The 27,480-nt window shown below is 49.3% G+C and overlaps 1 protein-coding gene across 10 annotated transcripts in view; it reads left to right on the plus strand.

The window, feature by feature from the left end:
• The window catches only part of GLI3 (GLI family zinc finger 3), a 294,394-nt gene that overhangs the window by 148,726 nt on the left and 118,188 nt on the right, over positions 1 to 27,480 (plus strand). For 9 of the 10 annotated variants that reach the window (XM_085004874.1, XM_085004875.1, XM_021078943.2 and 6 more), the window contains one exon: positions 16,811 to 16,916. The exons of the other annotated variant lie outside the window; for it this stretch is intronic. In XM_085004874.1, the coding sequence (XP_084861000.1) occupies positions 16,811 to 16,916 (106 nt within the window). The remainder of the gene's footprint in view (positions 1 to 16,810; positions 16,917 to 27,480) is intronic. 10 annotated transcript variants of the gene reach the window in all.

Below are 27,480 nucleotides of genomic sequence, written 5' to 3' on the forward strand. Positions count from 1 at the left end.
TGTGCTTCTTTTGTAGATTTATTACATGAGCACTTAATTACTCTTCATGACAGTATTAAATTTCATGAGTGATTTATAGTTTTAATAGAGACTGGTATGATTTATTGCAGTTGGCATTTGAGGTTTACCAACTTCTGAAAAGCCAGAGTTGCTTAATATGACCCTGTCCGGCTCAACCACAGCCTGCGTGAAACCCCGAATGCAGCTGCAAGAGGGGTGTCTGCCGGCCCGGGCCGGGCTTGTCGGCTGTTCCTGCCACCTGTCATGACACTGAAGTAGGGGATAGAGGGGTCCCCAAAGTGTTGGGTGGCCGTGGGTGAGAACACTGAACCCTGGCCACTTGATGTATGTCCTGAGAAGTCCCTTTGGAGAAAGAATTCAGCAAAGAGATGGGGGGGGTGTTAAGTGAAGCAGATAAGTGTTTATTTAAAGAGAGAAGAGAGAGAAGTGGGTTCGGAGAAAATGCAGGCACAGGCAGGCTTTGGGGGGCAGCACGTGGAGGCGAGAGAAGGGTAGCTGGACAGGCAGAGAGAGGAAGCGCGAGAGAGCGGTCCCTCCGGGCGATCATCTGGCTTTGGCCGGACCCAGGGCCCTGCCCTGGATGGATTTTAGCACCAGGGGCTCTGGGAAGTTGACAGATAACCCCGAAGAGATTGTCTGCCCAGGGGCTGAGGGCCCTAGAGGATCATCCCCGCTGCTCCAGAGAAGGCCGAGCTGGGGCACACCCTTTTTTTTCTAGAAGGGCAGGTGGTTCTAGCTTTCTGGGAAAACACCAACGCGACCCCTGAGGAAGATTTCTGCGAGTAATTCCAGAGGTTCTCCTGGACCTCAAGGATGAGAAATGGGGGGGTCTCTGTCTTTTATCCAAGCAGGAGGCAGCTTTTATCTTGAAGTTATCTGTCCACAGGGAACAGATTTCAGTTGCTCAGCCTGGACCCATCTGTCTCCTGCTCCGTATGTGCCTTTGTTGGGGGGCAGTGGCAGTGGGTGGGCGTGTCCTTACAGAAAAGGAGCATGGACCCCTTCTGTTTGAAAAGGATGCGCCCCCACCTGGTTTCCTGTGCTCTGGACCGACAGGTGTGATGTGAGGGCCTGAGTGAGGTACAGTGGCCTGGAGGAGGCTGATGACAGGCGTGGGGTTCTGTCTCCACCTGCTGAGAGGTCCCCAGGCCAGGCCTGCTGTCCGCAGGTGGGGGCTAGTGACCTGCCCCACCCTGGAGTCTCGCTGCTCCCAGAGAAGCACCTGCTCGCCATCCATCCCCTAGTTGTTCCCGTGCCCCTGGACACTTTGTGGGGAGAGTGCCGGTCCCACTTCCGAGCTGGCCTCTGGGATCACTCCCAGCACTGGCTTTGTCCTCCTGTCCCCGTCCTGTCCTGCACTTTTCTTTGCATGCCGTCTCTGGCCGCCCTGGCCCTTGTGTGTGTGTTTTTTTTTTTTTTTTTTTTTTTTTTTCCAGGCACAATTTGGCAGCTGTGGCTGAAAAGAATATTCTTTCCATGAGACACAGCTTTGTTATTTTAAATGGAGGGTAGGTAGCTGCCCTGCTTTGGTGTTTTCCCAGAAGGCTTGAACCACTTGCACGTCTAGAAAAAAAAAAAGGGTGTGCCCCCAGCTCGGCCTTCTCTGGAGCAGCCAGGGATAATCCTCTAGGGCCCTCAGCCCCTGGGCACATAATCTCTCCGGGGTTATCTGTTAATTACCAGTGAATGTGTGAAGGACTTGTGAACAGGCTTTTGAAGTGAGCTCCACGCGCACCCCTCCTCCGGGGCTGGCGCCCAGGCCTCTGCCCCTGCCTCCGGCAGAAGCCTCTGCCCGCGCGGGTCCCCCTCAAGTGCTGGTATTCACTGGCTAAACTGTTTGCCTTCCTAATGAAGGGAATTGTTTGTTTGACTCTGCAGTGGAAGGTATTTAACGGGAGGGGGGGTAAAGTAAACGCACTCAAATAAGCCGCGTGCATCTCCCTTTGTGAAGCGAAGGGAAACACTGGCCCCACTCACCTCCGGGAAGCGTCGTTAAGCGACTGTTTAAATAATACACGGAGCCAGGCCAGCGGATATTGCCCGGCCCGTCTGGGGCTTTGGTGCGGGTCCTGGCGGGCCTGGGAATTCCGCGGCGAGGCCACAGGGGAGGAGCGCGTCGCTGCAGCCGAGCAGTTAGTAATTGTGATTTATTTATGTGCAGAGGGCCTTCGGCTTCGTTCCGTCTTGATTAAAACAAGCCAATTAGCCCGCCGGGTGGCTGGCGGACGGCAGGGCGGCTCTGCTGGCAATGGGAAGACTAGCAAGGAGAAGGAGTCCTTACGGGGGTCCCGCCCGTGCCCACCCGGCTGGGCCAGCTGGGGACCTGCTGCCTGCGAGCTTGGTCCCCTGCGTCTGGGAGAAGGATCTGAGATGCTGGGGTGATCGGAGCCCAGAGCCTGGCCCCCAGGAGGAAGGCCCGCCCTGTTCCTGCCTCAGCGCCTGGGTGTGAGGGTAACTGGGTGGATGGATGGCCAGGATCTCTGGCTGCTTTTGTTACTGGGCATGTGGAACCTCTGGAGCACCCAGGAGGGGAAGTGTCACTGCAGTCAGGGGGGGCTGTGGAAGTGCGGAGCCCTGGCTCAGAATGATGAAGACACTGAGAGCAGAGCCTGTAGCCAAGCGTGGCACCTTCTGAGGGGGTGCCTGGGCCGCCTGCCCAGGATGCTGGCCCCAGGGAAGCTTCCAGGGCTCTGCTGTCAGGCTGGATCTGAGGTCAGTTTCCCTGAGTGCTGTTCAAAAACCAAAATTCAACGAGTACCTTTCAAAGATCTTATTGGCTTTATTCATTGATTTATGAAGCAGGCAGCATTCTATCCTATCTTGCAGATAGAAAGGGGCTAAGAGGATCCGTACAAAGTAAAATAAATTTTTATTTTTTATTTTATTTGGGGGCCGCACCTACAGCATATGGAGGTTCCCAGACTAGGCGTCCAATCGGAGCTGCAGCTGCCGACCCACAGCCATAGCAACGCCAGATCCAAGCTGTGTCTGCAACCTACACCACAGCTCACGGCAACGCCGGATCCTTAACCCACTGAGCGAGGCCAGGGATCGAACCCCCATCCTCATGGATCCTAGTCAGATTCATTTCCACTGAGCCACAGCAGGACCTCCAGGCCCTCTCCTCATTTTGGAGAAGGTGAAACTCAAGGACGGGTTTCCTAAGGTTTCCTACTGAAAGGCTGGTCCATTTTGTGCTCGAATGTGCTGCCTCCCAGATGACCAGCAGGCCACCAGAAATGTTGTCTATTGCACAGTATAAGTTATTAAACCCATGTTCTGTTTCATGTACGTCGGGGTCCTTATCACCCTTTGAGTCTTTTACTTGCAAACAGTGAAGGGTGAGAAGCAGCCTTGCTTTTTAGAAATGGGCCTGGACTCCACTCTCTGACAGGGGGCCGCTTATTGAGAAGATACAGGGTGGGGTCCGCTTTGCGACGTTATACTCACTGTTACCAGCGGAGGCGCAGGTCCGCGTCGGTGGACGAGGGGACGAGCTGTAGATGTGGACTCTGTCCTCAGGGGCCCACAGGCGCAGGTGGACATCAGTGAGTTTAGACACTTACCAAGAATAGTTGGTGAAGACCGGCTCCTGTGCCGTTGGCCTGGAAACCACGGTCACTGTGGGGAGAGGGTGACGGGGACCCAGATGGAGGTCACGCTGAGACCCTATAGAGCCTGAGCCTTTTGAGACAAGGTGAGAGGCTGTCAAGGCTGATGGGGGGCCCTGGGAAGAACCGGCCAGTTGAGTCACCCTCTGAGCATGACTGTCAAAGATCATAGCGGAGCCAGCAAGTGACAAACCCCTGCTCAGCACAAAGCGTCTTGTGGAAGGAGTGCCCAGCTGAACATGCGAGAAGGTTTATGACAGCTCCCCAGTCTCTCCTGCCTCCCAGTCCTGGCAGGTGGATTCCTCTTGGTGATTTCTGAGCAGGTTAGCTTGTCTGCACTGTAGGAGACATGAGGGGAAGAGGGCAGGAGTGGCCTCTGTCCTCTGTGGACAGGGCGCAGCGTTGTTCCAGAAGCTGGGGCTGTGGTTGGGGGGGGCACCAGGGCCAGGTGCCTCTCTCATCCTCAGTGTGGTTTCGCCATCCAAGGGCATTGCTCTAAGGGACAGTGCGCCAGAGAGATTCTGAAATGAATTTGGCCTTCCAGAAGGAATGAGGCTAAGAACCCAGATTGAAGTCCAAGGAGACTCAGAGCCAGGGAAGGGCGGCCAGCGGGAGAGGAGGCCACACGTGTGAGCTGGGGGAGTGGCGCTGGGGGGCAGTCGTGAACCCCTGTGCATGCAGCTCTGGGCTTTTCATCCACACACCCAGCCACATGCATGAGGCAGCAGCAGGATGGAAGATGGGGGTCACGCGTGCCGCTCGGGGACTGCGCGTGGACGGGGAAGGATGGAGGCTCAGGAAGTCACATGGCCATGATCATCGGAGGGCTGATGGGGGGCGGCAGGGGGCGAGGAGAACCCAAGGGGCCTCCTGTTCCAGTAAAGGTGGACAGAGAGTTCAGGTGTGGTACCGTGAAGGACGTTCCATTGGTTTCGATTTTTTCTTTTTTCCTGTGAATGTCCCTCTTTTCTTGGTCCGTGCTCTCAGTGTGCTGATTCCATAAACTCAGCTGTGCTCATGGACCAGAGGACGTCTCAGGCGTTAAGAGCGTCCCGATTCTGGCCACCTCCCTTGTTAACGGTGGGGATGCCGTAGCTGCAGAGCATCCTTAAGCGGAAAGTCATTCCCCTCAAATGCTGCCATTTGATAGATGCTCACGTAGCTGATGTCTTTGAGGACGAGCGGACGACGTGTGCCTGGTGGCTCATGCAACGTCGCAGGGAAAAGGGAAACCTAAGACAAATGGGAACGACTTTGGTACGTGCGTTCTTGTGAGCCAAGATCTGTTTTCCCCCTTTGAGAAAGGAGGGACTCTCTCCAGGTTCCTTGCTCATCCTCGCCAGGGGGTTGCTTCGCCTTGTGGGCTTTGTGATTTTACAGTCACGGGGAAAGGAGCACGTCAATAGACTCTGCTCATGCGCCGTTTGTGCTCCCGCTTGGGGGTGCTCCGTGGGCAGTGAGGAGGCAGGGTTGAAGGCACGGGGAAGTGGAGCCTTGCAGGGCTCCCAGGGTGCAATAAACGTGCTGCAGTGTCAATGCATTCCAAAGGCATAGCAATAATAGCATTAGGAGCAGGCCAGGGCCTTTGATGTTATTGACAAGAAAGGGTGGGGGGAGTGGGGGTGAGGGGCCCCTGTCATTGCTGTCAGGAGCTTTTAAACTTTTGACCTCCAGCCCTTTGTGACAAAGAGCCTTTGCCATAGGCCGCTAGCAGCCTGCTCGAGTATCCTGAATTCATTGAAGCATCAGCATTTCCTCGGTGGGAAGAGACCCAACGTGGGGTGGCTGTTGCTGAGCGCCCACCATGGTCTGCCTCCTGTAAGGGGGGTGGTGGGGTGCGATGGGGTGGCGACACTGCGTTGCCCACGTCAAGGGACTGTGTCTTGCCAGGCGAGGTGATCTTGAGCTCTGATTTCGCTCAGGGTTTGCAGCATGGCCTCTGAACAGGGGAGGGCACCCGGAGCTGCATGGGGAGCATTCTGAAAGGGTGGGGGGCCGTTGGGGTGCCCTGGTTTGGCCTGTTGTGGAAGCCTATTAGGTCGATGGAAGGGTCCTGTGGGGCCAGGCAGGCCTGGTCCTCTGCTGCTATTGTTTGGCCTCAGTTTCCTTTCTTGTCTGCATCCCTCCTTTCTTTCCTCTCAGAAACATTGATGGAGTTTCTACTGGGTGCACAGGCCAAAGAGCCTCTTCTACCCAAGCCCCACACAGCCTGGGAGGGAAGGCGGACAGTCCTGGTCTGACGGCAGTGCCAGGCTGAGGCCCTGTCCCCGTCCCCATGTGGCTTGGCATGGTCCAGGAACACAGGGAGGCCTCTCTGGTGCGTGTTTATCCACCCAGCGGGGCTCACCGCGCAGTCTTCCGTCCGTGCCTGCTCTTGTGGGGGAGAGGCTCAGAGTGGGATGACATGGCCTTCCGGGAGCCGAGCATCAGTGAGAGAGGAGGTGTGGACACGAAGAGGTCCACGGTTGTCCAGGACGTCCCTGACAACCAGAAGGGTGCAGGAGGGAGAAAAGAGTAAGTTCTTCCCACGGGGACTCAGGGAAGCGTGGCTGTGGGGGTGACACTGGCACTGAGTCTTGAAGACAAGAGCTGAACGTGGAGAAGAGGCAGAAGTTCTCCCCTGAGGGCACAGCTACTGTAACAACGAAGGCAGACGTGGGGTATCCTGGGTGTAGCTAGGGTACTGGGGGCCTTGAATGCCATGGGAAAGGGTTGGGCTGGACTGAGAGGGCTGTCCAGGGCCCCTGCAGGTTTGGGGAGCAGGGAGGGCCAACATCCAGGCTAGGGTTTGGGGATGCAAGTCTAGAGATGCTAAGAAGCCTGCCCTCTGGCAGTGTCGTGGTGGGGAGCAGAGGGGCAGAGAGCACTGGCTTTGGCGTGACAAAGGACCCAGTCTGTCCCCGACCTTTTTAGGGTCTAGCCCTTCCTTGACCGGCCCCCTTGTCTGGAAGAATCCGTGTCCTCACTCCTCTCTTGGGTCAGAGGAAGAGAGAAAGGAAGGCTTGGAATTCCCTGGTGGCCTAGCGGTTACAGAAGTCAGCATTGTCACTGCTGTGGCCCAGGAAGTCCCTGGCCCAGCAACTTCTGTGTGCCACAGGTGTGGCCAAAAACCAAAAAAAAAAAAGGAAGACATGAGGTCATGCGTGTCAGTGGCTTATTACATAGCCCCTGACACACATTAAAGGGCTCAGGGAATCGTCCTTATTCTCGCGAGTTTTATTATTATCAATTACTCTGAGTGGAACCAGCCTTTCGTTGATTGACGGGAACGAAAATGGGGTGGGTGGTGGAGATTCCATGGGAAAGGGTCTATAATCTTGTTGTCAGCAACTTTTGCCCGATTTTGATCCGAACGAGTATGGACCTCGTTCCTTATTTAATGGCCAAGAAGATTCCAGCCGGCACACTCTGGAGGTCGCGGCTGGTTTTCCAGTGCCTTCAACGTGTTTCTCAGGATGGACATGGATGAGTGTCTCTCTTTGACTCGTGGCATCGTTCCCAGCTGTGGGACGACAGCGAGCAAGGCAAAGGGGGATCCACTGATGCCCTGAGCCTCGGCGCAGTCACTCTCTCCATCTCGTCCCCCCAGGTCTCTGTGCCTGAGGCCTCTGCCTGGTTCCTGCTTCCGAAGCAGGTTTGAGAGTCCAGGTGGGGCTCCGTGGGTGGGTGTCTGGGGTCCTGTTGGGAGGGCCACCTCCACTGTGCTCTGGTGGAGGAGCAGAAAGAGCACCAAGCTGCATCACAAGGCCTTGGTTCCCGTGACTTCTGGTGGCTCCTTTAGCTTTTCTGAGCAGGTAATGGGATTTTCCCTTCTTAGTTCTCAGGATTGTGGGAGAATAGGAAATAAAGAGAAACAAGACTTGGGGGGAATAATAACAAAGCTTGAGGAATGATGGTATCCGAGATGTCAAGAGCATCCCTTGAAATGTACCCGAGTTGTAATGGCGTGGAGAGCATGTTGTGTTCCTTGCTTTCGTGTTTTGCTGTCTGCTCCTGCTCATTTTGCAGCATTGGAAAAAAATCTTTGGAAGTTCTTTTTTTTATTTTTTTTTTTCAATTTTATGGCCCCACCCGCTACATATGGAGGTTCCCCAGGCCAGGGAGTGAATCTGCCATTGTGGCAATGTCAGCTCCTTTGACCCACTGCACCTGGCTGGGGATGAAACCTGGCCTCCCCAGCGACCAGAGCCACTTCAGTCAGATTCCTAACCCCTTTGCCACAACGGGACCTCCAGAAGCTCTTTTTGGAGTTGATTTGTTTTGGATAGTATACAATTTCTAACCTCATCTTTGTTGATCACTGGTTTATGAACTGAACCAGGCGAGCGCTGCATTCACAGGGCCTCTAAGGCTTCTGTAGTTAGATCTGAGACACCAAATGTGTTCTCAGAGACATTTCTTGCTCTGCCTTTGTTTCATGAGCATTAAGAACCCCAGTGCTGGAGTTCCTGTCGTGGCGCAGTGGTTAACGAATCCGACTAGGAACCATGAGGTTGCGGGTTCGGTCCCTGCCCTTGCTCAGTGGGTTAATGATCTGGCGTTGCCGTGAGCTGTGGTGTAGGTTGCAGACGCGGCTCGGATCCCGCGTTGCTGTGGCTCTGGTGTAAGCCGGTGGCTACAGCTCCGATTCAACCCCTAGCCTGGGAACCTCCATATGCCGCGGGAGCGGCCCGAGAAATAGCAACAACAACAACAACAAAAAAGACAAAAGACAAAAGACAAAAAAAAAAAAAAAAAAAAAGAACCCCAGTGCTTAGTTTTGGAACTATGAACTCAGCTTTTAAATTGTGCTGTACAAAAAAAAAAAAAATGATCATTGATGTAAGAATTTGTCACTAGCCAGTAATTTCCGTCTTTTAATTTTCCGTGCGTCCTTACTGCCACTGAAAATATGCCATTAGCATAATTCAAAGTAAATGGATTTGTCACTTTTAAAAATAGTGATTCCTCATGTTTTCGTGTGATTTTTCTCCGAGAGTTCAACGGTTTAGGTATAATGGCTGTAAACCTTCTCTTACTTCTTTTTTCTGCCTTTCCCTCTGTTTATTTTTTTCTCTTATCCTGGCAGGAAAGCTAGAAACAACAGAAGTGTGATGGATGAATATATATGGGATCATAGGCAAGGCACATTCCAGAAGCACTGGGTGGCAGGATGCCACTGGTGGCCAGTAGGCAGATGTGGTCTGGATCTGCCATTGGCTGTTCAAGGGATGTGATTTTTAGTTGAGAAACTTGCAAAGATGGGCAGGTAAAAGAAGTTCAAAGGGACCAGAAAGGAGAAGGATCAACCTGTTCCTTCTCCAGGACACATTCGAGGTGGTAAAGGCAGAGATTTGCTAATTGACTTGCAGAGGGCTGTTTGTGATTTTCTTGTAGAAACACATAATTATGTTTGTAAAGGAGCGTGGCCTGGATGCAGTGTGGTGTGACCAGACTGTAGTGCTAGGTAGCGTTTAGATCTATTTAAAACAGTCATTTCATATCTGTGCACACGGATACAGAAGAATTGGCAGAAAGAGTGCTCTTGGAGCAGTGGGGAAAAGTCCATAGATATTTAAACACAAGGAGTCAGGAATGTTGAATAATGGCCAGAAGTGAAAATTGGGTCGGTTTTGTAAATAACATAGTTTTGTTACTTAGCTTTTCTGTGTAACTCTGTGTGTATTTTACTTAACTTGTAAGGAAGCTTAAGCTGCAGACGCTAAGGGATTATTGCCATTATTTACTAGTTTTATAGTCAACTTCATCCATTGCCATTTTCGTCTTAGAATTAGTTATGATGGGCTTGGCCAAAAATCACAGGATGTGTCCTCTTTCTGAATAATTGTCAGTATGGGCACTACTACTATAAAGACTTTTTTGTTTTTTATTTTTTTTATTATTATTATTATTATTTTAGGGCTGCACCTGCGGCATATGGAAGTTCCCAGGCTAGGGGTCGAGTCGGAGCTGCAGCTGCCAGCCTACCCCACAAATCACGGCAACGCTGAATCCTTAACCCACTGAGTGAGACCAGGGATGGAACCCACGTCCTCATGGCTACTAGTTGGGTTCATTATCCCTAAGCCATGATGAGAACTCCTATAAAGATATCTTGAGTCATACAAATCAATATATTTTATACATACAGAGTTGTCACTCAAAAACTACATATCCCTAAGAAAAAAACTGATGTTATAGAGGGTCTTATAAACATGGTTTTTCTGATTGTATCCCTTCCTGAGAATTACTGTCTTGGGGTGTGCTAAGACGGGGCTTGTCACCCCGTTTGCTGTAAGGGCCAGATGGGAAATACGTCAGGTTTTCTGGGCCTGTGTTCTCTGTCACAGCTGGCCGGCCCTGTCACTGAAGTGGGAAGGCAGCCATAGGCAGCATGCAAGTCAAACAGCACCTGTATTCCAATAAAACTTTATTTACAAAGCCTGCCAGGCGCCGCAGTTTGCCTCCTCTGACATATGCTTACACGTTACGCTTCCTGCCATGATATAAAATGACAACATAATAGATCTCCCCCCCCTTTTTCTTTTGCCACAACCACAGCAGGTGGAAGTTCCCAAGCCAGAGATCGAACCTGTGCCACAGCAGCAATGAGAGCTGCTGCAGGGACAATGTCAGATCCTTAATCTGTTGCATCAGCCGGGAACTCCAGATCCTTTTTTTTTTAATGTATACATAGAAGGCATCTATCAGATTCTAGAGTGTACTAGAAGTAGAGTTTCTTAAAGCATGTACCGAGTTACAGAGGGTCTTGTCAACATGATAATCGACATGCATGACTCTGGAGATGTTTCCAGCACCACACAACATGCGTGTGAGCCTGGAAAGAAGATTCCAGATGCCTCAGGAAGCGCTCCTGGATGCCCAGCAAGTCCGCAGCTGGTCCCTTGGGGTTCCACACCTTCGATTCCGCTCACAGCAGATCAGGAGGACCACAGACCCTTGCTCTAGGCCTTCCTGGTCGGGCCTCCAGGGACCGTCCTTGGAGGGGCCAAATCAGCTCTTTCTGGTGCCATGTTGTCCACAGGTGTCTTCCTGTCACGGTATAACCCTGTCCACGGGCAGGAAGACCCGGGTGTCTGAATGGGGAGTTGGTGACCATGGTGACGTCTCCCTTAGGCCACCGAGCCCCGGAAAAGCTCTTGTAGGTGCCCAGAATGCTGACTGGAGATGCCCAGGGGGGAAGAGGCAGAGATGAGCCCGGGCAGCTGTCCATCTCGTTGGACAGCGAGGCTCCCTCCCCAGCCTGAGACTGTATCTGATAGATGCTGGCTGATGACCTTGGCTTTGGCAGGGCAGATGTTGCCCGTGCTGGGTTTTATCGTTTCTCCTGAGGGCAGGCGGTTGCGGGAATCTGAGGGAACTGGACATTCCTGCAGGCAGGGCTGACCCCCGTGACGGAAGAAAATCATCTCAGTTCTGGCCTAGCATAAATTCCAAAGTCGGTGTACAGATGGCTTCGGGATTTACATAAGCCAGGAGAATTTATGCCCTTGGCAGTTTACTCTTCTGGGTCCCCCTGTCCTGGTTCCTGGGCACTGCCTGGCCGCTCAAGTACCCTTTGGTGAATGACTCCTTCAGGGTGCTAACTCAGCCGCCTTTGATCTCTTTTTTTTAATCTACAATATTGGTATGTAAATTTCAAACCTTAAAAGACAGTTTCGCAGAACCGCGTCCGCGAGATCTCATAGCCCGAGGATGTTAACACTATTTCCGGGGAGAAAGATGCAACAGCCTCCTGGATGAGTGTCTTTCTCTGGCTACAGGTTTTATGATCAAGCCAGGCTTGTGTGAAGAGACCGAAAAATCAATGCCTCTCACTTCTAATGAGACCGCGGGACGCACCTGACGACAGCCAGCGTGAAATCGCATGCTAACAACTACGCCCGGCGCAAATGCTGTTACTGTGCATTTCCATTTAAACACGTGTCGAGCCAATTACACATTTATGGGGTTTAAAGACTCCTCCGCTGGCGCCTCGGATAATACGCCCTCCTCAAATCTCCATTGAGTCTACGAGGAATTTGGTCCAATCGTCAGACCTCTTGCAAGTCTGTAATAAATCATCTTTGCAGCCAAACGCATGTACCGCTGACTGCTTACCGCTGCTCCGCCGACTCACCCCCACCTGGTAGAATTTTAATTCCTTCAGTAAAATTGATTCCCCCAGTTCTGCACATTATTCTCCCTGTCTTCCATTTAGCCTGTTAGTTTGCTGACAGTAGAGTACACAGCACTTAGCAGCTGGTTTGTGGAGCCATCAGTCAGGAAATTGTATGATAAATAGGAGGGAGCCAGGTTTAGTGGCACTTCCTTCTGCTTCAGCAGTTTTCGCCTGACTTTGGAAAAGTCATCCAGGGGTGTTTTGTCAAGGGCCAGAGCCGGAGAGGGGCTGTGCCGCGGTAACCGATGACACATATTCGTGAGTTATGATGCTCCACAGCTGTGCTGCTCATGTGTAAATAATACACCGGGAGGTGGAGCAAGATGGTGGCTGCTGGTGACACGGGGCTGTGCTTGTCGTGTGGGTTTTCTTGGACAGCTTCTTGGGCCCGCGATGGAATATACGGCCCATCTAACGCCCTAGAAACGACAAGCCGAGATGCGGGGGACGCACTCAGCATTCGAGGGTTGGATTCGGGAGCTGTTTTGTTTAAGACGTGTTAGGATTCATGTCAGGTGATGCCACCTATGTGAAAGGACTCGGTCGCCCTGCTTTGCAGTCTTCGTTTATGCTGTTAAGCTGTGGTCAGGCGTGTCTTGAATGGGAAGAGGGCTGTGCCTTGCGTTTCCCCAGAAAGCGGCGTCAGAGGTGTGATCTCCACTGTAACTGACACCGGGGGTAATTGTTGGCTCAGACGTGATCGGTCCAAGAGGAGTTAGTTTCAAGTAAATCAAGAAGGGAACAAACAGACATAGTAAAATGCTGAGACTAAAATCAGCTGTCTTTGGTCTGATCAGATCCTGTCCATATTTTTTGGTTCTTTAAGTAACCTAATTCCAGAATGCGATATTCATAAATTTCCTTGGGACATAAATAAACACTTTGAACAAAAAGTGCTGTAAGACATGTCATAGACTTTCAGTCGGAATTAACTTTTTACACCCACAAAACACACTCAACAGGGAGAAGTGACTCCAAAATGCCCCAGGAATTGTATCTTATATTTTCCTCTTCAGTATATTTCCAGTGCTTGGCCATTTTGTCTCTCATTCGGAAAGAAGGAGAGAGAGGGTGTGTGTGTGTGTGAGAGAGAGAGAGAGAGAGAGAGAGAGAGAGAGAGGATTGAAATCCTGTTAGAATAATTTCTGAAAAACAAGAAGATGGAAATACCTTTTTCTTATAGTTCTTTTTCCTTGGGGTAAAGATTTACACTGCTTTTGGGTACATACTTTTGATTTTATAGACTTATGTGCCTGGTTTTCACCTCCTATGCATATAATCACTACAACTTTATTATGAATACTCATAGAAAAGATAATGACAGGAGTTCCTGTCGTGGCGCAGTGGTTAACGAATCTGACTAGGAACCGTGAGGTTTCGGGTTCGATCCCTGGCCTCGCTCAGTGGGTTAAGGATCCGGTGTTGCCAGGAGCTGTGGTATAGGTCGCAGATAAGGCTCGGATCTGGCGTTGCTGTGGCTCTGGCTTAGGCTGCTTGGCAGCTACAACTCCAATTCGACCCCTAGCCTGGGAACCTCCATGTGCCATGGGAACAGCCCAAGAAATGGCAAAAAGACAAAAAAAAAAAAAAAAGAAAGAAAGAAAGAAAGAAAAAGCTAATGACTGTTACATCTTAGGTATTTGAGGCATATATTGGATGTTGAATAAAACCACACATTTTGAGCGCTTGTGTATATGAAAAATCTGGATTTGTGTTTCTTTTTTCTTTTTTTTTGCCTTTTTGCGATTTCGGGGGCCGATCCCATGGCTTACGGAGGTTCGCAGGCTAGGGGTCAAATCGGAGCTGTAGCCACCAGCCTATGCCACAGCCACAGCAACACCAGATCTGAGCCGCGTCTGCGACCTACACCACAGCTCATGGCAACGCTGGATCCTTAACCCACTGAGTGAGGCCAGGTATCGAACCTGCAACCTCATGGATCCTAATCGGTCCTCTGTGCCACGACAGGAACTCCCTGGATTTGTGTTTCTTCGCGATTCATAGCTGCACCTACCAAGAGAAAAGCAGACACAGTTAACACCCACTTATCTAGTGGAGAGAATTTAATCACTCAGAACACAGCCAAGAGCCAGGAAGGAAATAAGTGAAAATATCTCCCAAGCCTCACGCGCTTGTCACAGTGTTTCTCAAAACGCCATCTAAAGTGATGCGTGGGAGGAACCTCAGGAGGTGGGTCAGCAGGTATGGATGCTTAATTTACATCCAGTTCTATTAGGTTCATTTCTCAAGTTTCCAAGAGCCCATGGCCTGTGAAGTTTGAAGTCTGCTGGAGGCAAAGCTTAATGACATCAGCAGCGACCACTAACAGGAGAGGAAGAGAAATAGCCACACCCCAGTCTGCTGCCCATCCACCTGAGCCCCGACCCACACGAGCCCCAACCCACCTGTCCCTAAACGGCAAAGATTCATTCATGCCTGTTCAAAATTTAAAATCAGGAAACATTCCCTGAGGAGGTGTCAGACTTGCAAACTCATGAAAAAGATGACTCCCCTCAATTTTATGTTGTGACGAGAAGGGGAAGGAGACATCATTTTCTTCCACACCAGTTACATAAAATAGGACATTTTGGCTCTGGAGGGTTCCTGGGTTATGTGGGACGTGGCTGGGTAAACTTTCAGACCTAGCACACCAGCTGTCAAGATTTGTATTACCAAAATATTCCAATTCCAACATCCTTTTATCTTAAGTCATAGTGGCGCATTAAAATGTGATTGCTTTGGGGGGAGTACCTGCTGCTGGACAGTGGGTTAAGGATCCCACTGCAGTGACTCGGGATGCTGCGGAGGCGCAGGTTCAATCCCTGGCTCCGGGCAGCAGGTTAAAGAATCTTGCATTGTCACAGCTGTGGCTCTGATTCAGTCCTTGGCCTGGGAACTTCCATATGCCTCCAGTGTGGCCATAACACACACACACACACACACACACACACATATAAATATACATACATATGTATATTATATATGAATTGCTTTTTTCATGTAGATTTTATAAAAAGTATGAAGTGAGATCTGGTAGTCAGCATCTTCCTCACCTGTCGAATTTGCAGCATTTTGTACATCTAATTATCACAGTGACACTGATGAGACAATCCCGCAGGGATCCCTTTTCTCCCTCCACCCCTTTATCTCATATCAAGCACAAAATACAACGAATCATCCAGACGTTTCCAGAACCGTAGAACCTCTTCTTCTAGGTTCTAAATCTGGGTGGAATTCAGCTTTGGGTACCTCCACGGTTGTATGAGTGCTGTACTGCTATATGTTGATAGTTTTTCTCTCCTGTTTTTTTTTTTTTTTTTCCTCATAACCGTATTCTTAGATTCTCAAAGTAAGGCAGGAGAGGCAAGGTTTCCAAAAAAGGAAAAGAAGGTATCAACAAACGTTGTCATGGTTACATTCTCAGAGATGCTCTTTGAAGAAAATTTGGCAAAGAGAAAGATACAGGGATGAAAATGAAACACACATATAATAACCACCTCCAGGACTTAAGGAACTTCACGGTGGGGGGTGTGTCTCATGGACTCTAAGTTTGACGCAGCCCCTCCCCTGCCCCGTGGGCATGTTCCGTGCCATTTTTCCAGCCATCACTCAGAGCCTGTTTGCAGTGCCTCTTGTGGTATAGCCTGTACTGGCTGCTACACGAGGCCAAATCTTGAGACTTTGAGAAATATCTTGAAGCCCTTCTGAGCCATGTTCATTGCACACCTCAACTCCTGGGGGTGTTTTGGGCACTAGAAGCATGATGGCTGCCAGGACGCCCCGATGCGGAAGGTCACGTTTGCAGCTCTAGTCGTGCTGTATTTGCTGTCCTCGCAGGCTCGCAGCCCTGGAGGCTCACCTCCTGAGTTTGGACTTCTTTATTGCTTCTTGAAACTTGGGAACAGCTGAGAAGCATCAGTGAGGCTTCTCAGGGTAAAACTACCTTGAGTTCTTGCAGTGGATCACTGCATAGAAGAAAAAAAATTATTTTCAGATTTGTCAGAGATAATCAGGGCAACTTACAAGTCATTGGGGTAGAAGAACTCTTTGAAGTCGTGCATATAGGAGACCCCCAAAGCACTGATCACCAGACTGAGCCAGAGCAGGACGAGAGGCTGCTGTGGGTCCAAGGTCAAAGTTGAGGCAGCAGAACACGAACCTTCAGTTTGCTCCAAACCTCCCTCTGTCGACCACATAGCACTCCTCTGGCTGACTTATAGGTTTGTTGCCCTTGTATTGAGATTCTGGAGGCCTGACCTTGGACTAGATGGAGGGAGGGGAGCATGCATTAACATTTTTCAAAAGTGTGGAGTTCCCGTTGTGGCTCAGGGGGTTAAGAACCCGACAGGTCTCCGTGAAGATAGGGGTTCGATCCGTGGCCTCTCTCAGTGGGGCAAGGGTCTAGTGTTGATGTGGCTGTGGCGTCAGCCTGCAGCTGCAGCTCCAATTCGACCCCTGTCCTAGGAATTTCTGTGTGCCGCAGGTGCAGCTGTGAAAAAAAATTCACAAGTGTGTGTCTGTGTGCGCGTGTGTGTATGTTTGTGCATGTATGTGAGTACATTCATTTCACAAATGAGCAGAGACCTTCAAAAGGACTCCTTTCCTTACAAAGCATCACGGGTATGGGAGCAAACCGGGAGCGATGTTACGTCTCTGTCTAAACTCCACTTGACAGAGTGTAATTTATAAGAGAGAAAGTGTCGCGGGTCTGCGGGTCTGGGCTCTGCGGCTCCCTTCCGCCCTGCACCCTGGCCGGCCCTCCTGCCAGCGCGGGGGCACGCTCGTTCCTCGGTCCGGATTTCCTGTCCGGCGTTGGGCTGCATTTGGAGGCTTGACTGTCTCAGGTGCTGGTGGCCTGACCTGCCTGGACCTGAACTTTCAAGCGGTTCTTCCGCAGATTCTCCCGGTGGATGCAGCCTCCGCTGGGAAGACCGCGCGGCCGTGCGGCTTCGCGGATTGGAATTCTGCTTCAAAGCCTTCGGTCATACAGGCTGGACTTTGTCTTTCTCTCTTTCAGACCCTCCCCACCTCTTCCCTGCTTTCCACCCTCCGGTCCCCATCGACGCGAGACACCACGAGGGCCGTTACCACTACGATCCGTCTCCGGTTCCCCCGCTGCACGTGTGAGTATCACAGCTTCGCCCGCTGAGGAACAAGCACAAAACACCGGCTTTCGCGTCCGGGGATTTTTGTTTCCAGCACCGCTCCTGGGCTTTGAAGACGTGTTAGCAGTAGAAGATTTACTTTTGAAATACAGCACGCCTGTCTGTTCCCGAACTCACTGAAGCAGATCCCCACTGCTTCCTGAAGAATGCCTGTCACACTAGGGGGCTGGCAAGTATTTCCTATATATTTTTGCTGACGCGTGCTCCATGGGCTGTAAATACTACATTAAAAATAGAGGCCTCATGGAAGGTTACCAGTCTGGATATGTCGAAAGCAGGTTTGAAGCTTTGCGTGCTCAGATCTGTGTTACGGGAAAGCCCGGTCCCAGGGATCACAGTGAATCGTAATGAAATTTTCATGGTGCATTTTCATAGCCCCTGTGGTGCGTCCACCAGCCGCCACTTGATGGATGGGAGTGTCACCCAAACAAAACGGCACATGGGATCGAGCACGTGGTTTACACAAAGATAAAGGGAAGGAATGGGAGTGATAACACACATTGGAAAAGGAAGAAGAAAATCTGCCGGAAAGAAATGTTATCTTACTCATTTGGGGGGGAGGGGGCGGGAAGGGAGATCAGGGGGCAGCACGCCCCTTCCCTAAACTGAAATGCCATCCTGCTCTTCTGCAGTACCGTCCAGAAAACTGACATCTCCTCTAATCACTGGGGTCACTCTCGGGGTGGGGGGCAGGGGGGCCTTTATGAATGGCCTTGCCGTTACATTTCGTCATATCTGGTAATCACCCTTCCTTCTGAGACAGTAAACTTAGAAAAGCCCACATGATACTTTGAAGAATAATGCTGGTTATTTGGATGGTAGATTGCATCTCCATGGCTATTAGTTACAGCTGTGTAATTACACATACGCCAAAGAAAAATGAAGTTGTTTTAGAACAAGTCCTCCTCTGTGAACAGAATTAATTGATATTAACAACCCTAACTCTATGCCCAAGTACACATATAATATTTTACCAACGGTTTTTTGGATCCATCTCCCATTACTGACTTGTAATTTCAGAGCACATTTGCCTGGAGGTAAGTAATAAATCTGTGTTCAGACTTCCATAAGCATTAAAGGAGAAGTGGGTATTTAGAGAGAGAGAATGCAGAAACTTGTGACTTACGCTTCGACTTTTTACTGGAACACGAGTAAGTATTTACAGGGTTCGAAGCCTGCTAAAAATACCCTCAGTAAAGCCAAGAGGCCAATTTAAAGCCCCCCTCCACCCATGCAAAGGGAAAGAAATTCCAAGTTCAGACTGCAACTTGCCGAGGGATGCATCCCATTCTACTGAGATGCTGCGCCTCGGAGGTGACTGCAGGATCTCCAACGAGGATCTGACCTGTGGCGCTGAGCAGCCAGAGCCCACGGGGCCTGGGAGACCCGCACAGCTGATTTCGCCCAGACTCCGGTCTCTGCAGTGAGGAAGTAAGTTTTGTTTTGGCCGAACCTGCATGAGGAAGTTCCTGGGCCAGGGATCGAACCCCTCACCAGAGCAGGCATCTGAGCCACAGCGGTGACAATGCTGGGTCCTTAACCCATTGAGTCACCAGGGGACACCCAGTGATCAAGTAATTTAAATCAGATTTTCTATGGAATTTAAGTGCTTGCTTCACTCTTTCAAAAATCATTTTATAGGAGTTCCCGTTATGGCTCAGTGGTAACAAACCCAACTAGTATCCATGAGGATATGGGTTCGATCCCTGGCCGCGCTCGATGAGGTTAAGGATCTGGAGTTGCTGTGAGCTGTGGTGTAGGCCGGCAGCTACAGCTCCAAATCCACCCCTAGCTTGGGAACTTCCATGTGCTGTGGGTGCAGCTCTAAAAAGCCAAAAAACAAAAACCCTAGGTTTCCATGCCCTCACATAGCTCACACCATATGTTCTCGGCCCTGATTGCTGTATCTAAAGAAATAAGTCTTTAGTGATAAAAACACCCCCAAGACATAGCAGGTCAAGTTTGGAGAGTCCTCAGGGGAGGGGCTAGCCTTTCAGATATGCCTGCTGTGCTGGGTTTTACAAATTTTACTATAGTCGACCCTTTGTGTCTTAGGGTTCTGCATCTGCGGGTTCAACCAACCAAGGATCGAAAATATTGGAGAAAAACATTCCCCAAAGTCCCCAAAAGCAAAACAAGAATTTTTGCACATTGGCAACTATTTACATGGCATTTACATTGTAATGGGTATTGAAACTAATTAGGGGGGTGATTGAACCTTTCCAGGAGGAGGGGTTCTCTTGCGGCGCAGTGGGTTAAGCAGCCGGTGTTGTCACTGCTGTGACTCTGGTCCCTGCTGTGGCGCAGCATCCATCCCTGGCCCGGGAACTTCCACAGGCTGTGGGGACGGTCAACAAAAGAAAAAAAATATTCAGGAGGATGTACATAGGTGATATGCAAATACTTGCCATTGTGTATAAAAGACTTGAGGGTCCGTGGGTTTTGTATCCTTTAAAGATCTTAGAAACAATGCTGTTCTGATATCAAGAGGTGACTGTACTTGCGCTTTTTCAGCTACATTTGAGGATAATTTACCAGCAATTGACTAAGTTGATCTTGGCTACCTAGCTGTATAGTTAGGTAGCCAAGATTTATGATGTGAGGCTGGGAGGTAACCCTGAGCCTCCAAAGAGAAGTTCTGGTTGGTGCCAAGGGCAAGTCGCTGCTGAGCACAGGGGTGGTGGGTGGGTCTCAGGTCTCCTGCGACTGCTCATCATAGCGGTGCCCTGGGCAGACACAGCTTAGGAAGGAGGCTCCGGGAGGCTGGGGTCCGAAGCACCTCTGTGCCTGTATAATGTGACATTGTCTCTGTGTTGGCGCAGGGGTCTTCCCTCCCTGCATCTTAAACTCCTCACCTTCAAAGCCTGCTTCACATGTCACCTCTGCCGGCTGTCCCAGAGGCTGCTCCTCAGGGCACTTTGTGCTTTTTTTTTGCGGGGGGGCTGCAACTGCAGCATCTGGAGGTTCCCAGGCTAGGGGTCGAATCGGAGCTGTAGCCACCAGCCTACGCCACAGCCACAGCAATGCAGGATCCGAGCCACGTCTGCAACCTACACCACAGCTCACGGCAATGACGGATCCTTAACCCACTGAGTGAGGCCAGGGATTGAACCTGCATCCTCAAGGATGCTAGTCAAGTTTGTTTCTGCCGAGCCACAATGGGAACTCCAGTGTGTGCCTTCATTGCAGCTGAATCGTCTTACCCGGTTAGTGACTGTTTAGCAGCCCCTGCCCATCATTCGGCCGGGCACTTCTGAAAGGTACTGAGTACCCGGTCAAGGTGTCCAAGCTGGGAAGCGGCGGACCAGCACGGGGAGAGCTGGAATCCCGTTCTGGCCAGACACTTGCCTGTTCTGGGCTCTGGCAACGTCTCACGTGCACATGTTGGTTTCATTGCGTGGAGTCGAGGTTACTTGCCTTACCTGCCTGGCCAACGTTGCAGGCAGAGTTCAAGGAAGTCACTTTTGCGGGAGTGCTCTGGAAAACACGGTGCTCTAAGCATGGTCTTAAGGAGCAGGCGGAGTTCTTTTGTGGCACAGTGGGTTAAGGATCCCGCCTTGTCGCTGCAGCAGCCCAGGTCACTGCTGGAGCTTGGGTCCGACCATCCCTGGCCTGGGAGCTTATGCATGCCATGGGCTTGACCAAAAAAAAAAAAAAATTTAAAAAACAGAAGGAGTTAGCATTAGAGACAGTTGGGCTGGATCGTGGCAAATTCTCAAGAGATGCTGGCTTGGCTCAGTCCCGAATCCCTGGGTTGCTTTGTCACCCTCTGAGGTGCAAACATAGATGCCCGCGATCAGATCCTTGTAGGAGCAGAGGGCAATCTCAGCAAATAGCTTGGTCCCTGAAATCTTGAAAGTGCATCTTTGCCGAGGGGGTAAAGCAGTAACTTGGAAGAGTAAAATGATTTTATCTAGAAGCTGAATTCCAGAATGCTTGCGTTATAATTATCTTCTAGAAGGTGACATCAAGGGAGGTGGCTAAGTTTTTAGAATAAATATTTGTCGTTATAAGAAGACAACATTGGGGGAGAGCCTCATTGTTCTGTACACATAATTGTTCTTCTGGTGCCAACTTTAAAAATTAAATTGTAAGTCTCTGGAAACAGGATTTGTGGTGCTGATGGAAGTGCCAACAGACCTCTGTTTAGAAGGATGGCAGGCCCTGCGATAATTATGCTATCATATCCTATCATTAAAGATTCTATTGAAAGAGGTTTATAAATGGCTCCTCTTTTTAGATAAACCACCCTATATTAAGGCATCAACGATATGGTGCAGAATTAAATTAAAATCTCATAAAATGAAATATGTTCTGTATTAGCTGTTTGACACTTAATTTGCCTCTGAATGAGTAGAGGAAATCACAAATTAACCTGCCTTTGTTTTTCCAACCATGGCTTATTAGGTGTTAGAACAACTGCAATTACAGCCTAATAATAACCTCCAAGCCTTATAAATATGTACGGAAATACGTCCGTTCGTGTGGAAGAATGCAGTTTGTTAAATAGAATGCCTTTAGCTTCCCCAATTTGTTCTTGACAGTGTTATCCACAGTTTGTGCTTAGGCAGTGTAGACAGAGTATGGAAATTTAAATTGTTAAATACAGGACAGGAAATAATGTTAGAATTTATTAGTCTTTCCTTTCTTAACTCAAAATCGTGAATTTCAATTCGGGATTTACAAGCAGTATCTTTTCCGGAGTTGTCGCGTGAAGGCTGTCATTTAGAATGTATGGTTCCTGCATTGTTTATTTAATTCAAGGAGTTTGAAAACCAAGAAACACTGGATATCAGCAATTTCCCTTTTTCTTCTGAAAGCTTTTTCGCACTGAATGCACCAGGACGTAGGCTCAGTAGGCAACTGAACTGTCTCTCTCTCGAGCCTCTACTCATTTATTTGCTCTGACCACAGAATCCATGTTTTAGTAAAAGCCATTTGGAAAAACAGGACAATGTTCTAGAAAAAAAAAAAAAAAAAAGCAATCATGAAGTACTTTTTTATTCTGTTGTTTGCTCTGAGCATTAATGACAGCACGGATCCGTAGCCACGTAGGTAGTAGTTTCTCGGGGATGTTTCTTCTTCGTGAGCTTCTCTCTGTTCCAGGCTCTGTGTGGTTGCCATCAGGGCAGTGGGTAACCTATGTTGTAGCCTGTGACTACGGATGATGTTTTTCTAGCTGACGATGACTGCGTGTTTTAAAATTACTTGAAAATGTAAACAATTAAGATATCCCATCCCTCTCCCCCAGAAAGAGGTGCTTTTGTTTTTTGGTTTTTGGTGTTTTTTTGCCAAGCCTGCAGCATGTGGAAGTTCCCAGGCCAGGGATCAAACCTACACCACAGCAGGGACAGGAGCTGCTGCAGTGACAACACCGAATCCTTAACCTGCTGCACCACAAGGGAACTCCAAGCATTGTATTTTCAGGTGACCTTTCGCATTAATGTACATTTCGAGTGTCTGCTTTTCCTTTTCTTTGATTTAAGCACACTTTCTTTTGAAAACTAGATCTAGTGTATTCATAGAAAACCAAATTACAGCTTCACATTCCACACTCATTCTGGACTTTCACTTGAGAAAAAAGAATACCGATCTTTTACGTACAGTTTTTTTGTTGTTGGGTTTTGTTTGTTTGTTTTTTGGTCCAAGTTTTCTCATTTAGGGACCAATGTGAATTGAATTTTGGACTGATCGTTTGCTTCCTGCTGAGCTCTGCAGTTCATTTTCCAAAGCAGGGTCCGCCTCAGTTACTAACTCATGACAATGATTCGCACCCCACAGACCTTCTCACCGGAGGAGCTGAGCTTCCCTTGTGTGGTGCTGCGGATGTGAGCAGCACTGCCTCCCAGGCCGGTGCTCCGAGAGGCTGACGCATTTCACCAGCCACTTTACTAGCTCATTTCAGAAAATCAGCTTCTCTTTTCTCTCCCGGAGGAAATGAGCTCTCAGGTTCTGTTCTACGGCTGCTCTTTTTTTTTTTTTTTCTATTAGTTGAGTCCGTGCGGCTCTTTCCAAGGCTGCCTGACTCACTGGAATTATTCCATCTAAGTAAGAAGAGCTGTTCCTCCCACCACATGCAGTCCCTTCCTGGCACCTGGGGAGAGGACAGGACACGTGGGTCATTCACATCAGCCGGGAAAGAGAGCCCCTTGGCCGTAAGCAAGGCTCTGCCCCCATGGTTAGGGCTGCCTTTTCAGGTGGAGAGCTGAGAGATACGTGGCGAGGTTGGTGTGTGAATAAATACATTTCTGTCCAGGCAGAGAAAGCTCTAAGAAAAGATAGATCATTATGGTAAAAGCTTCAGAGAAAGAAAGTAGGCAGATGACTAGAGTGACGACCCAGGTGCCCTCTGACCTCTGCTCCCTCCCGAACGCGCGTCCTGTGTGAGTTTGGTCCTCTGCCTGGTGGTGTCGATCGGGTACTCACTCACTCGCAGGCAGCCTCCGGTCCAGCCCTCTGCTTAAAACGCCGCGAGGATCTCCTAACGCATATTCGTGACTTCATTCTTTCTGTTCCCAAGGAAAGCCCCCAGTGCAGGGCGGAGATGGAGCTAAACCTTGTATTTGTGGGGGGAGCCTTACTGGTTCCGACGCGTTGAACAGTACAATTTAAAATGAACAAAGGCAAGTCCTGCTCCCCCCAGGGTTCGGGCCCTCCCCCCAAGGTTACAGAGACTGCTCGGGTGTGATGGTGTGCTGGCATAGTACATTTCAGGCGCACCCTGTTTCCCAGCGCTTCACTTGGTGGCACTTCACAGGTCTTTCCATGCTTACAAATGGAAGGTTCGTGGCAACCCTGTCTTGAGCACGGCTATGGGGACATCTTCCCAACAGCCTTTGCTCACCGATGGCGGGCTTTTTTTTTTTTAAGCAATAAAATAGTGTTGCATGAAAGCACGTTCATTGCTATTCGCACACCTAATAGACTACAGTGTAGGGTATACACAACTTGTACATGCACAGGAAACCGAAACCATCCTGGGACTCACACTGTTGCGATAGTTGCTTTATTGTGGTTCTCTGCTTTTCACTTTTTAAGGTTGTATTGAAGTGTAGTTCGTTCATGATGGGGCGAGCATTTCTGCTGTACAACAAAGGGAGTCACTTAGACATGGACACACATCCAGCCTTTTTCATATGCTTTCCCCCTAAAGAGTATTGCAGAATATTGGGTAGAGTTCCCTGTGCCACAGAGCGGGTCCCCACGGGCCTGCCTCGTCTCTGAGCACCACGTTAGACCACCTGCATCCACAGTGTCCAGTGTAGCGTGCTATTCATACGTTTCTCCTCCTGACCTTAAAAACCTTTAATGAACTTGTGGCATAAACCCAGGCGAACCCGCCCACCCTTGACTCTGCGTTAGGAAATGAACGTGACGCACATAAATGGTGCTCCAAGGGCAGATACTCCTTTTTTTCTGCTTTGCCATCATTCTTTTTTTGAAACATCTGTCTTCCTGAAGTGGAGTTGATTTCCAAAGTTGGGTTCCTTTCTGCTGTACAGGAAGGTGAAGCAGTTGCACGTACATCTGTATATTCTTTTGTCGTGTATTCTTTTCCATAAGAGTTTATCACAGGGTGTCGAATCCAGTTCCCTGTGCTCTGCAGGAGCAACCTTGTCGTTTATCCATTCCATATCTAATGGTTTTGTTGTGCAATATTTCTAGTGACTGAAATATTGAATTCGGTCATTGGTTACAGAGAAAGCAGGCCCTAATTACGGTGCCTATTCAGAGAGTCTGAGCGCCAGCTTCTTGGGTAAATTCCGATGTCCTTTGTGCTGCGCTCAGCAGTCGGGTGGGAGCAGATATTGACTGAAGGTATTCGAGGCCACTGAACCGGAAGAGGCCGGCTCTATAGAGCCTGCTGTCCAGCCTGTTGCGGGGGCCTGGGGGGTACTGGGCTGTAACAGACTTTTTTCTTTGAGTACAATGCTGCCACTCATGTTAAGCCTGGCTTCAAAGAAAACAGAAGTGTACGGCCATCGTTGTATTTATTTTTCAAAGTATGCATGGGGCAACGCTGAACTTGAATAGAATTTTTCCCAGCGAGGGGACAACTTTCTGCTTTGGTTTAGGTGCTCAATACTGCCCAGGCCCACGCGGCCCTCGGCGTTTCCTGCGTGGTCATCTTACCCTCCCTTAGGTAGCAACCTGCTTTTTTCCATCTAAACAAAGACAGGCCATTTCCTATAGCAGCACAGCAAGCCCAGTTCATTTCAGACCCTTCCCCAGGGAAACAAAGGCCGGTGACACAGGGCTGCCTGTCAGTCATTTCTTTTTGTTACTGTTGCATTCTCCACCCCACCCCCAGCAAAATTCATCCCTCCAAAAAATACAGTGATGGCAAAAGTGTTTCCAGGAATCTGCCCGCTAACTTTCTGAATTCTAAGTAACAAATTAGCGAGATTTTTACATCCCTGTTGATCCAAGGCCACTCAGCCTAAAAGGAAAAATAGCAGAAGACCTGTTTTCAGACTCGTCCTCTGATGACCCTATTGAAAAAAAATCTGGAAAAAAGTGGCCATTTTTTCCTTTCGATGTGATCTTTATAAACGTCGTATCAGAAGCGTAATGGGCATATTACATTGCCGTTGGGCAAAAATTAGACAGTTTAAATGGCTTATTGGCCCCATGCTTACCGCCTGCATTAACCTGGCAGAACTGGTGACACTGCATCAATTTTTGTAACTCTGGTATGGAAGGACACCACGTGTGATGCGGGCTCTGTACCCTGCACTCGTCTCAGCTCTCCCACTCTGTCTCTCTCTCTCCCTCTATGCAGCTATGGAAAAAAATACAGAAAGGTAAGAAGTGGCAGGAAGCACACAATAGGGCATGAGGGCACAGTCCTCCCTCCGTGTCCGGTGGGGGGTTGGTTCCAGGACCCCGACAGGTACCCAAATCTGAGGATGCTCAAGCCCTTATGTAAAATGGTGTAGTATTTGCATAGAACCCAAATCCTCCCATATGCATCGGGTCATCTCTAGATTACTTACAATACCTAGTGCAATGGACGTGATATGTGAATAGTTGCCAGCATGCTATGATGTCAAGTTTTGCTTTTTGGAATTTTCTGGAATTTCTCTCCAAATAGTTTCTATCCATGGTTGGTTGAACCCATAGATTTGGAGCCCTAGACGCAAAGAGCCAACTGTACATTTCCAAATATATAAATAAGGACCTCCAACCTCAAGCCTTAGATTTTCTAGTATCCAGCCACTAATATGCCGAGTAATGAAACATCCCATAAGTTTATAAGTTATAGATGTTTAAAACTTTCTTATCCAACTACAGAGGTAACAGTGTCATTAAAAATTCTTCATTGGGACTGTTATAGAGAATAGAAACTTAGCCTCTCTCTGAACATCTAAATACAAAAATGAGGAGTTCCCGTTGTGGCACAGTGGTTAACGAATCCGACTAGGAACCATGAGGTTGCGGGTTCAGTCCCTGGCCTTGCTCAGTGGGTTAAGGATCCGGCGTTGCCGTGAGCTGTGGTGTAGGTTGCATTCGCGGCTTGGATCCTGCGTTGCTGTGGCTCTGGCGTAGGCTGGTGGCTACAGCTCCGATTGGACCCCCTAGCCTGGGAACCTCCATATGCCGCGGGAGCGGCCCAAGAAATAGCTAAAAAGACCAAAAAAAAAAAAAAAATACAAAAATGAATAGTGTGGGAGTGGCAGTTGAAGTCATTATTATTATTTTTATTTTTTATTTTTTGGCCAATCCTGCACATGCAGAAGCTCCTGGGCCAGGGATTGAACCCGGGCCGTGGCAGTGACAACACCAGAGCCTTTCTCTGCCAGGCTACCAGAGAACTCTTTGAAGTCGTTCTTTTGGAGGTTCACCTGTACGGGTCCCTCAGTGCTCCTCGCTTTGGGGGGCCTGTGGATTGTTCCTAAGCTTCCTGATCCCACTCCGGGGTCCCAGTAATCCCTGAGGGAGTTGAGTTACATTAACTCAGTGCATTAAGTTAATGCATTCTGGGCCCGGCAAGGTTCATGTGTATCTCCTACAGGCTGGAATGAGTTAGGCACTAACCAGAAAACCAACCAATACAGTTCTAGGTGCATTCAGATAGTAGCCAGATAGTGCCAAGGTCGTCAGAAATGAACAGTATCGTGACTCTAGGGGGTGGGAATAGAGAGGCGCTGGCAGTGAAATCATCTGCCTCATTTGCAAAACAAATCACCAGACCCTGTTGCTTGAATATGATTTACATTTTTAAGACAGAGTCCAAAGAAAGCATTCCCCGGCTTACCAAAATGCCTCCATTCATCGTGATCTCTGACTCCCCCACAAAACAAAATCTCCGTATTGCTAGCAGGCATTGTTTCCAACATAAATCTTACAGGCCCCTGGTGAAAGTTTTCAGGGACAAATTCAGAAGTTAAATCAGCAACAAAGGCGATCAGACTTCCAAAGGGGTCTCTGATTTTCAAAGGTGTTTCCATCTGTATTTGCTTGGGACATAGCACATTAAAATAAGGATTATATGAGATTGTGTGAATATTACCTAACATGT

The sequence above is a fragment of the Sus scrofa genome, chromosome 18 (assembly GCF_054392235.1).
Source record: "Sus scrofa isolate SSC_HxYL_T2T_F1_AM1 chromosome 18, Sscrofa_HxYL_maternal_Yorkshire_Landrace_v2.0, whole genome shotgun sequence".
In the NCBI taxonomy this organism is placed as follows: domain Eukaryota; kingdom Metazoa; phylum Chordata; class Mammalia; order Artiodactyla; family Suidae; genus Sus; species Sus scrofa.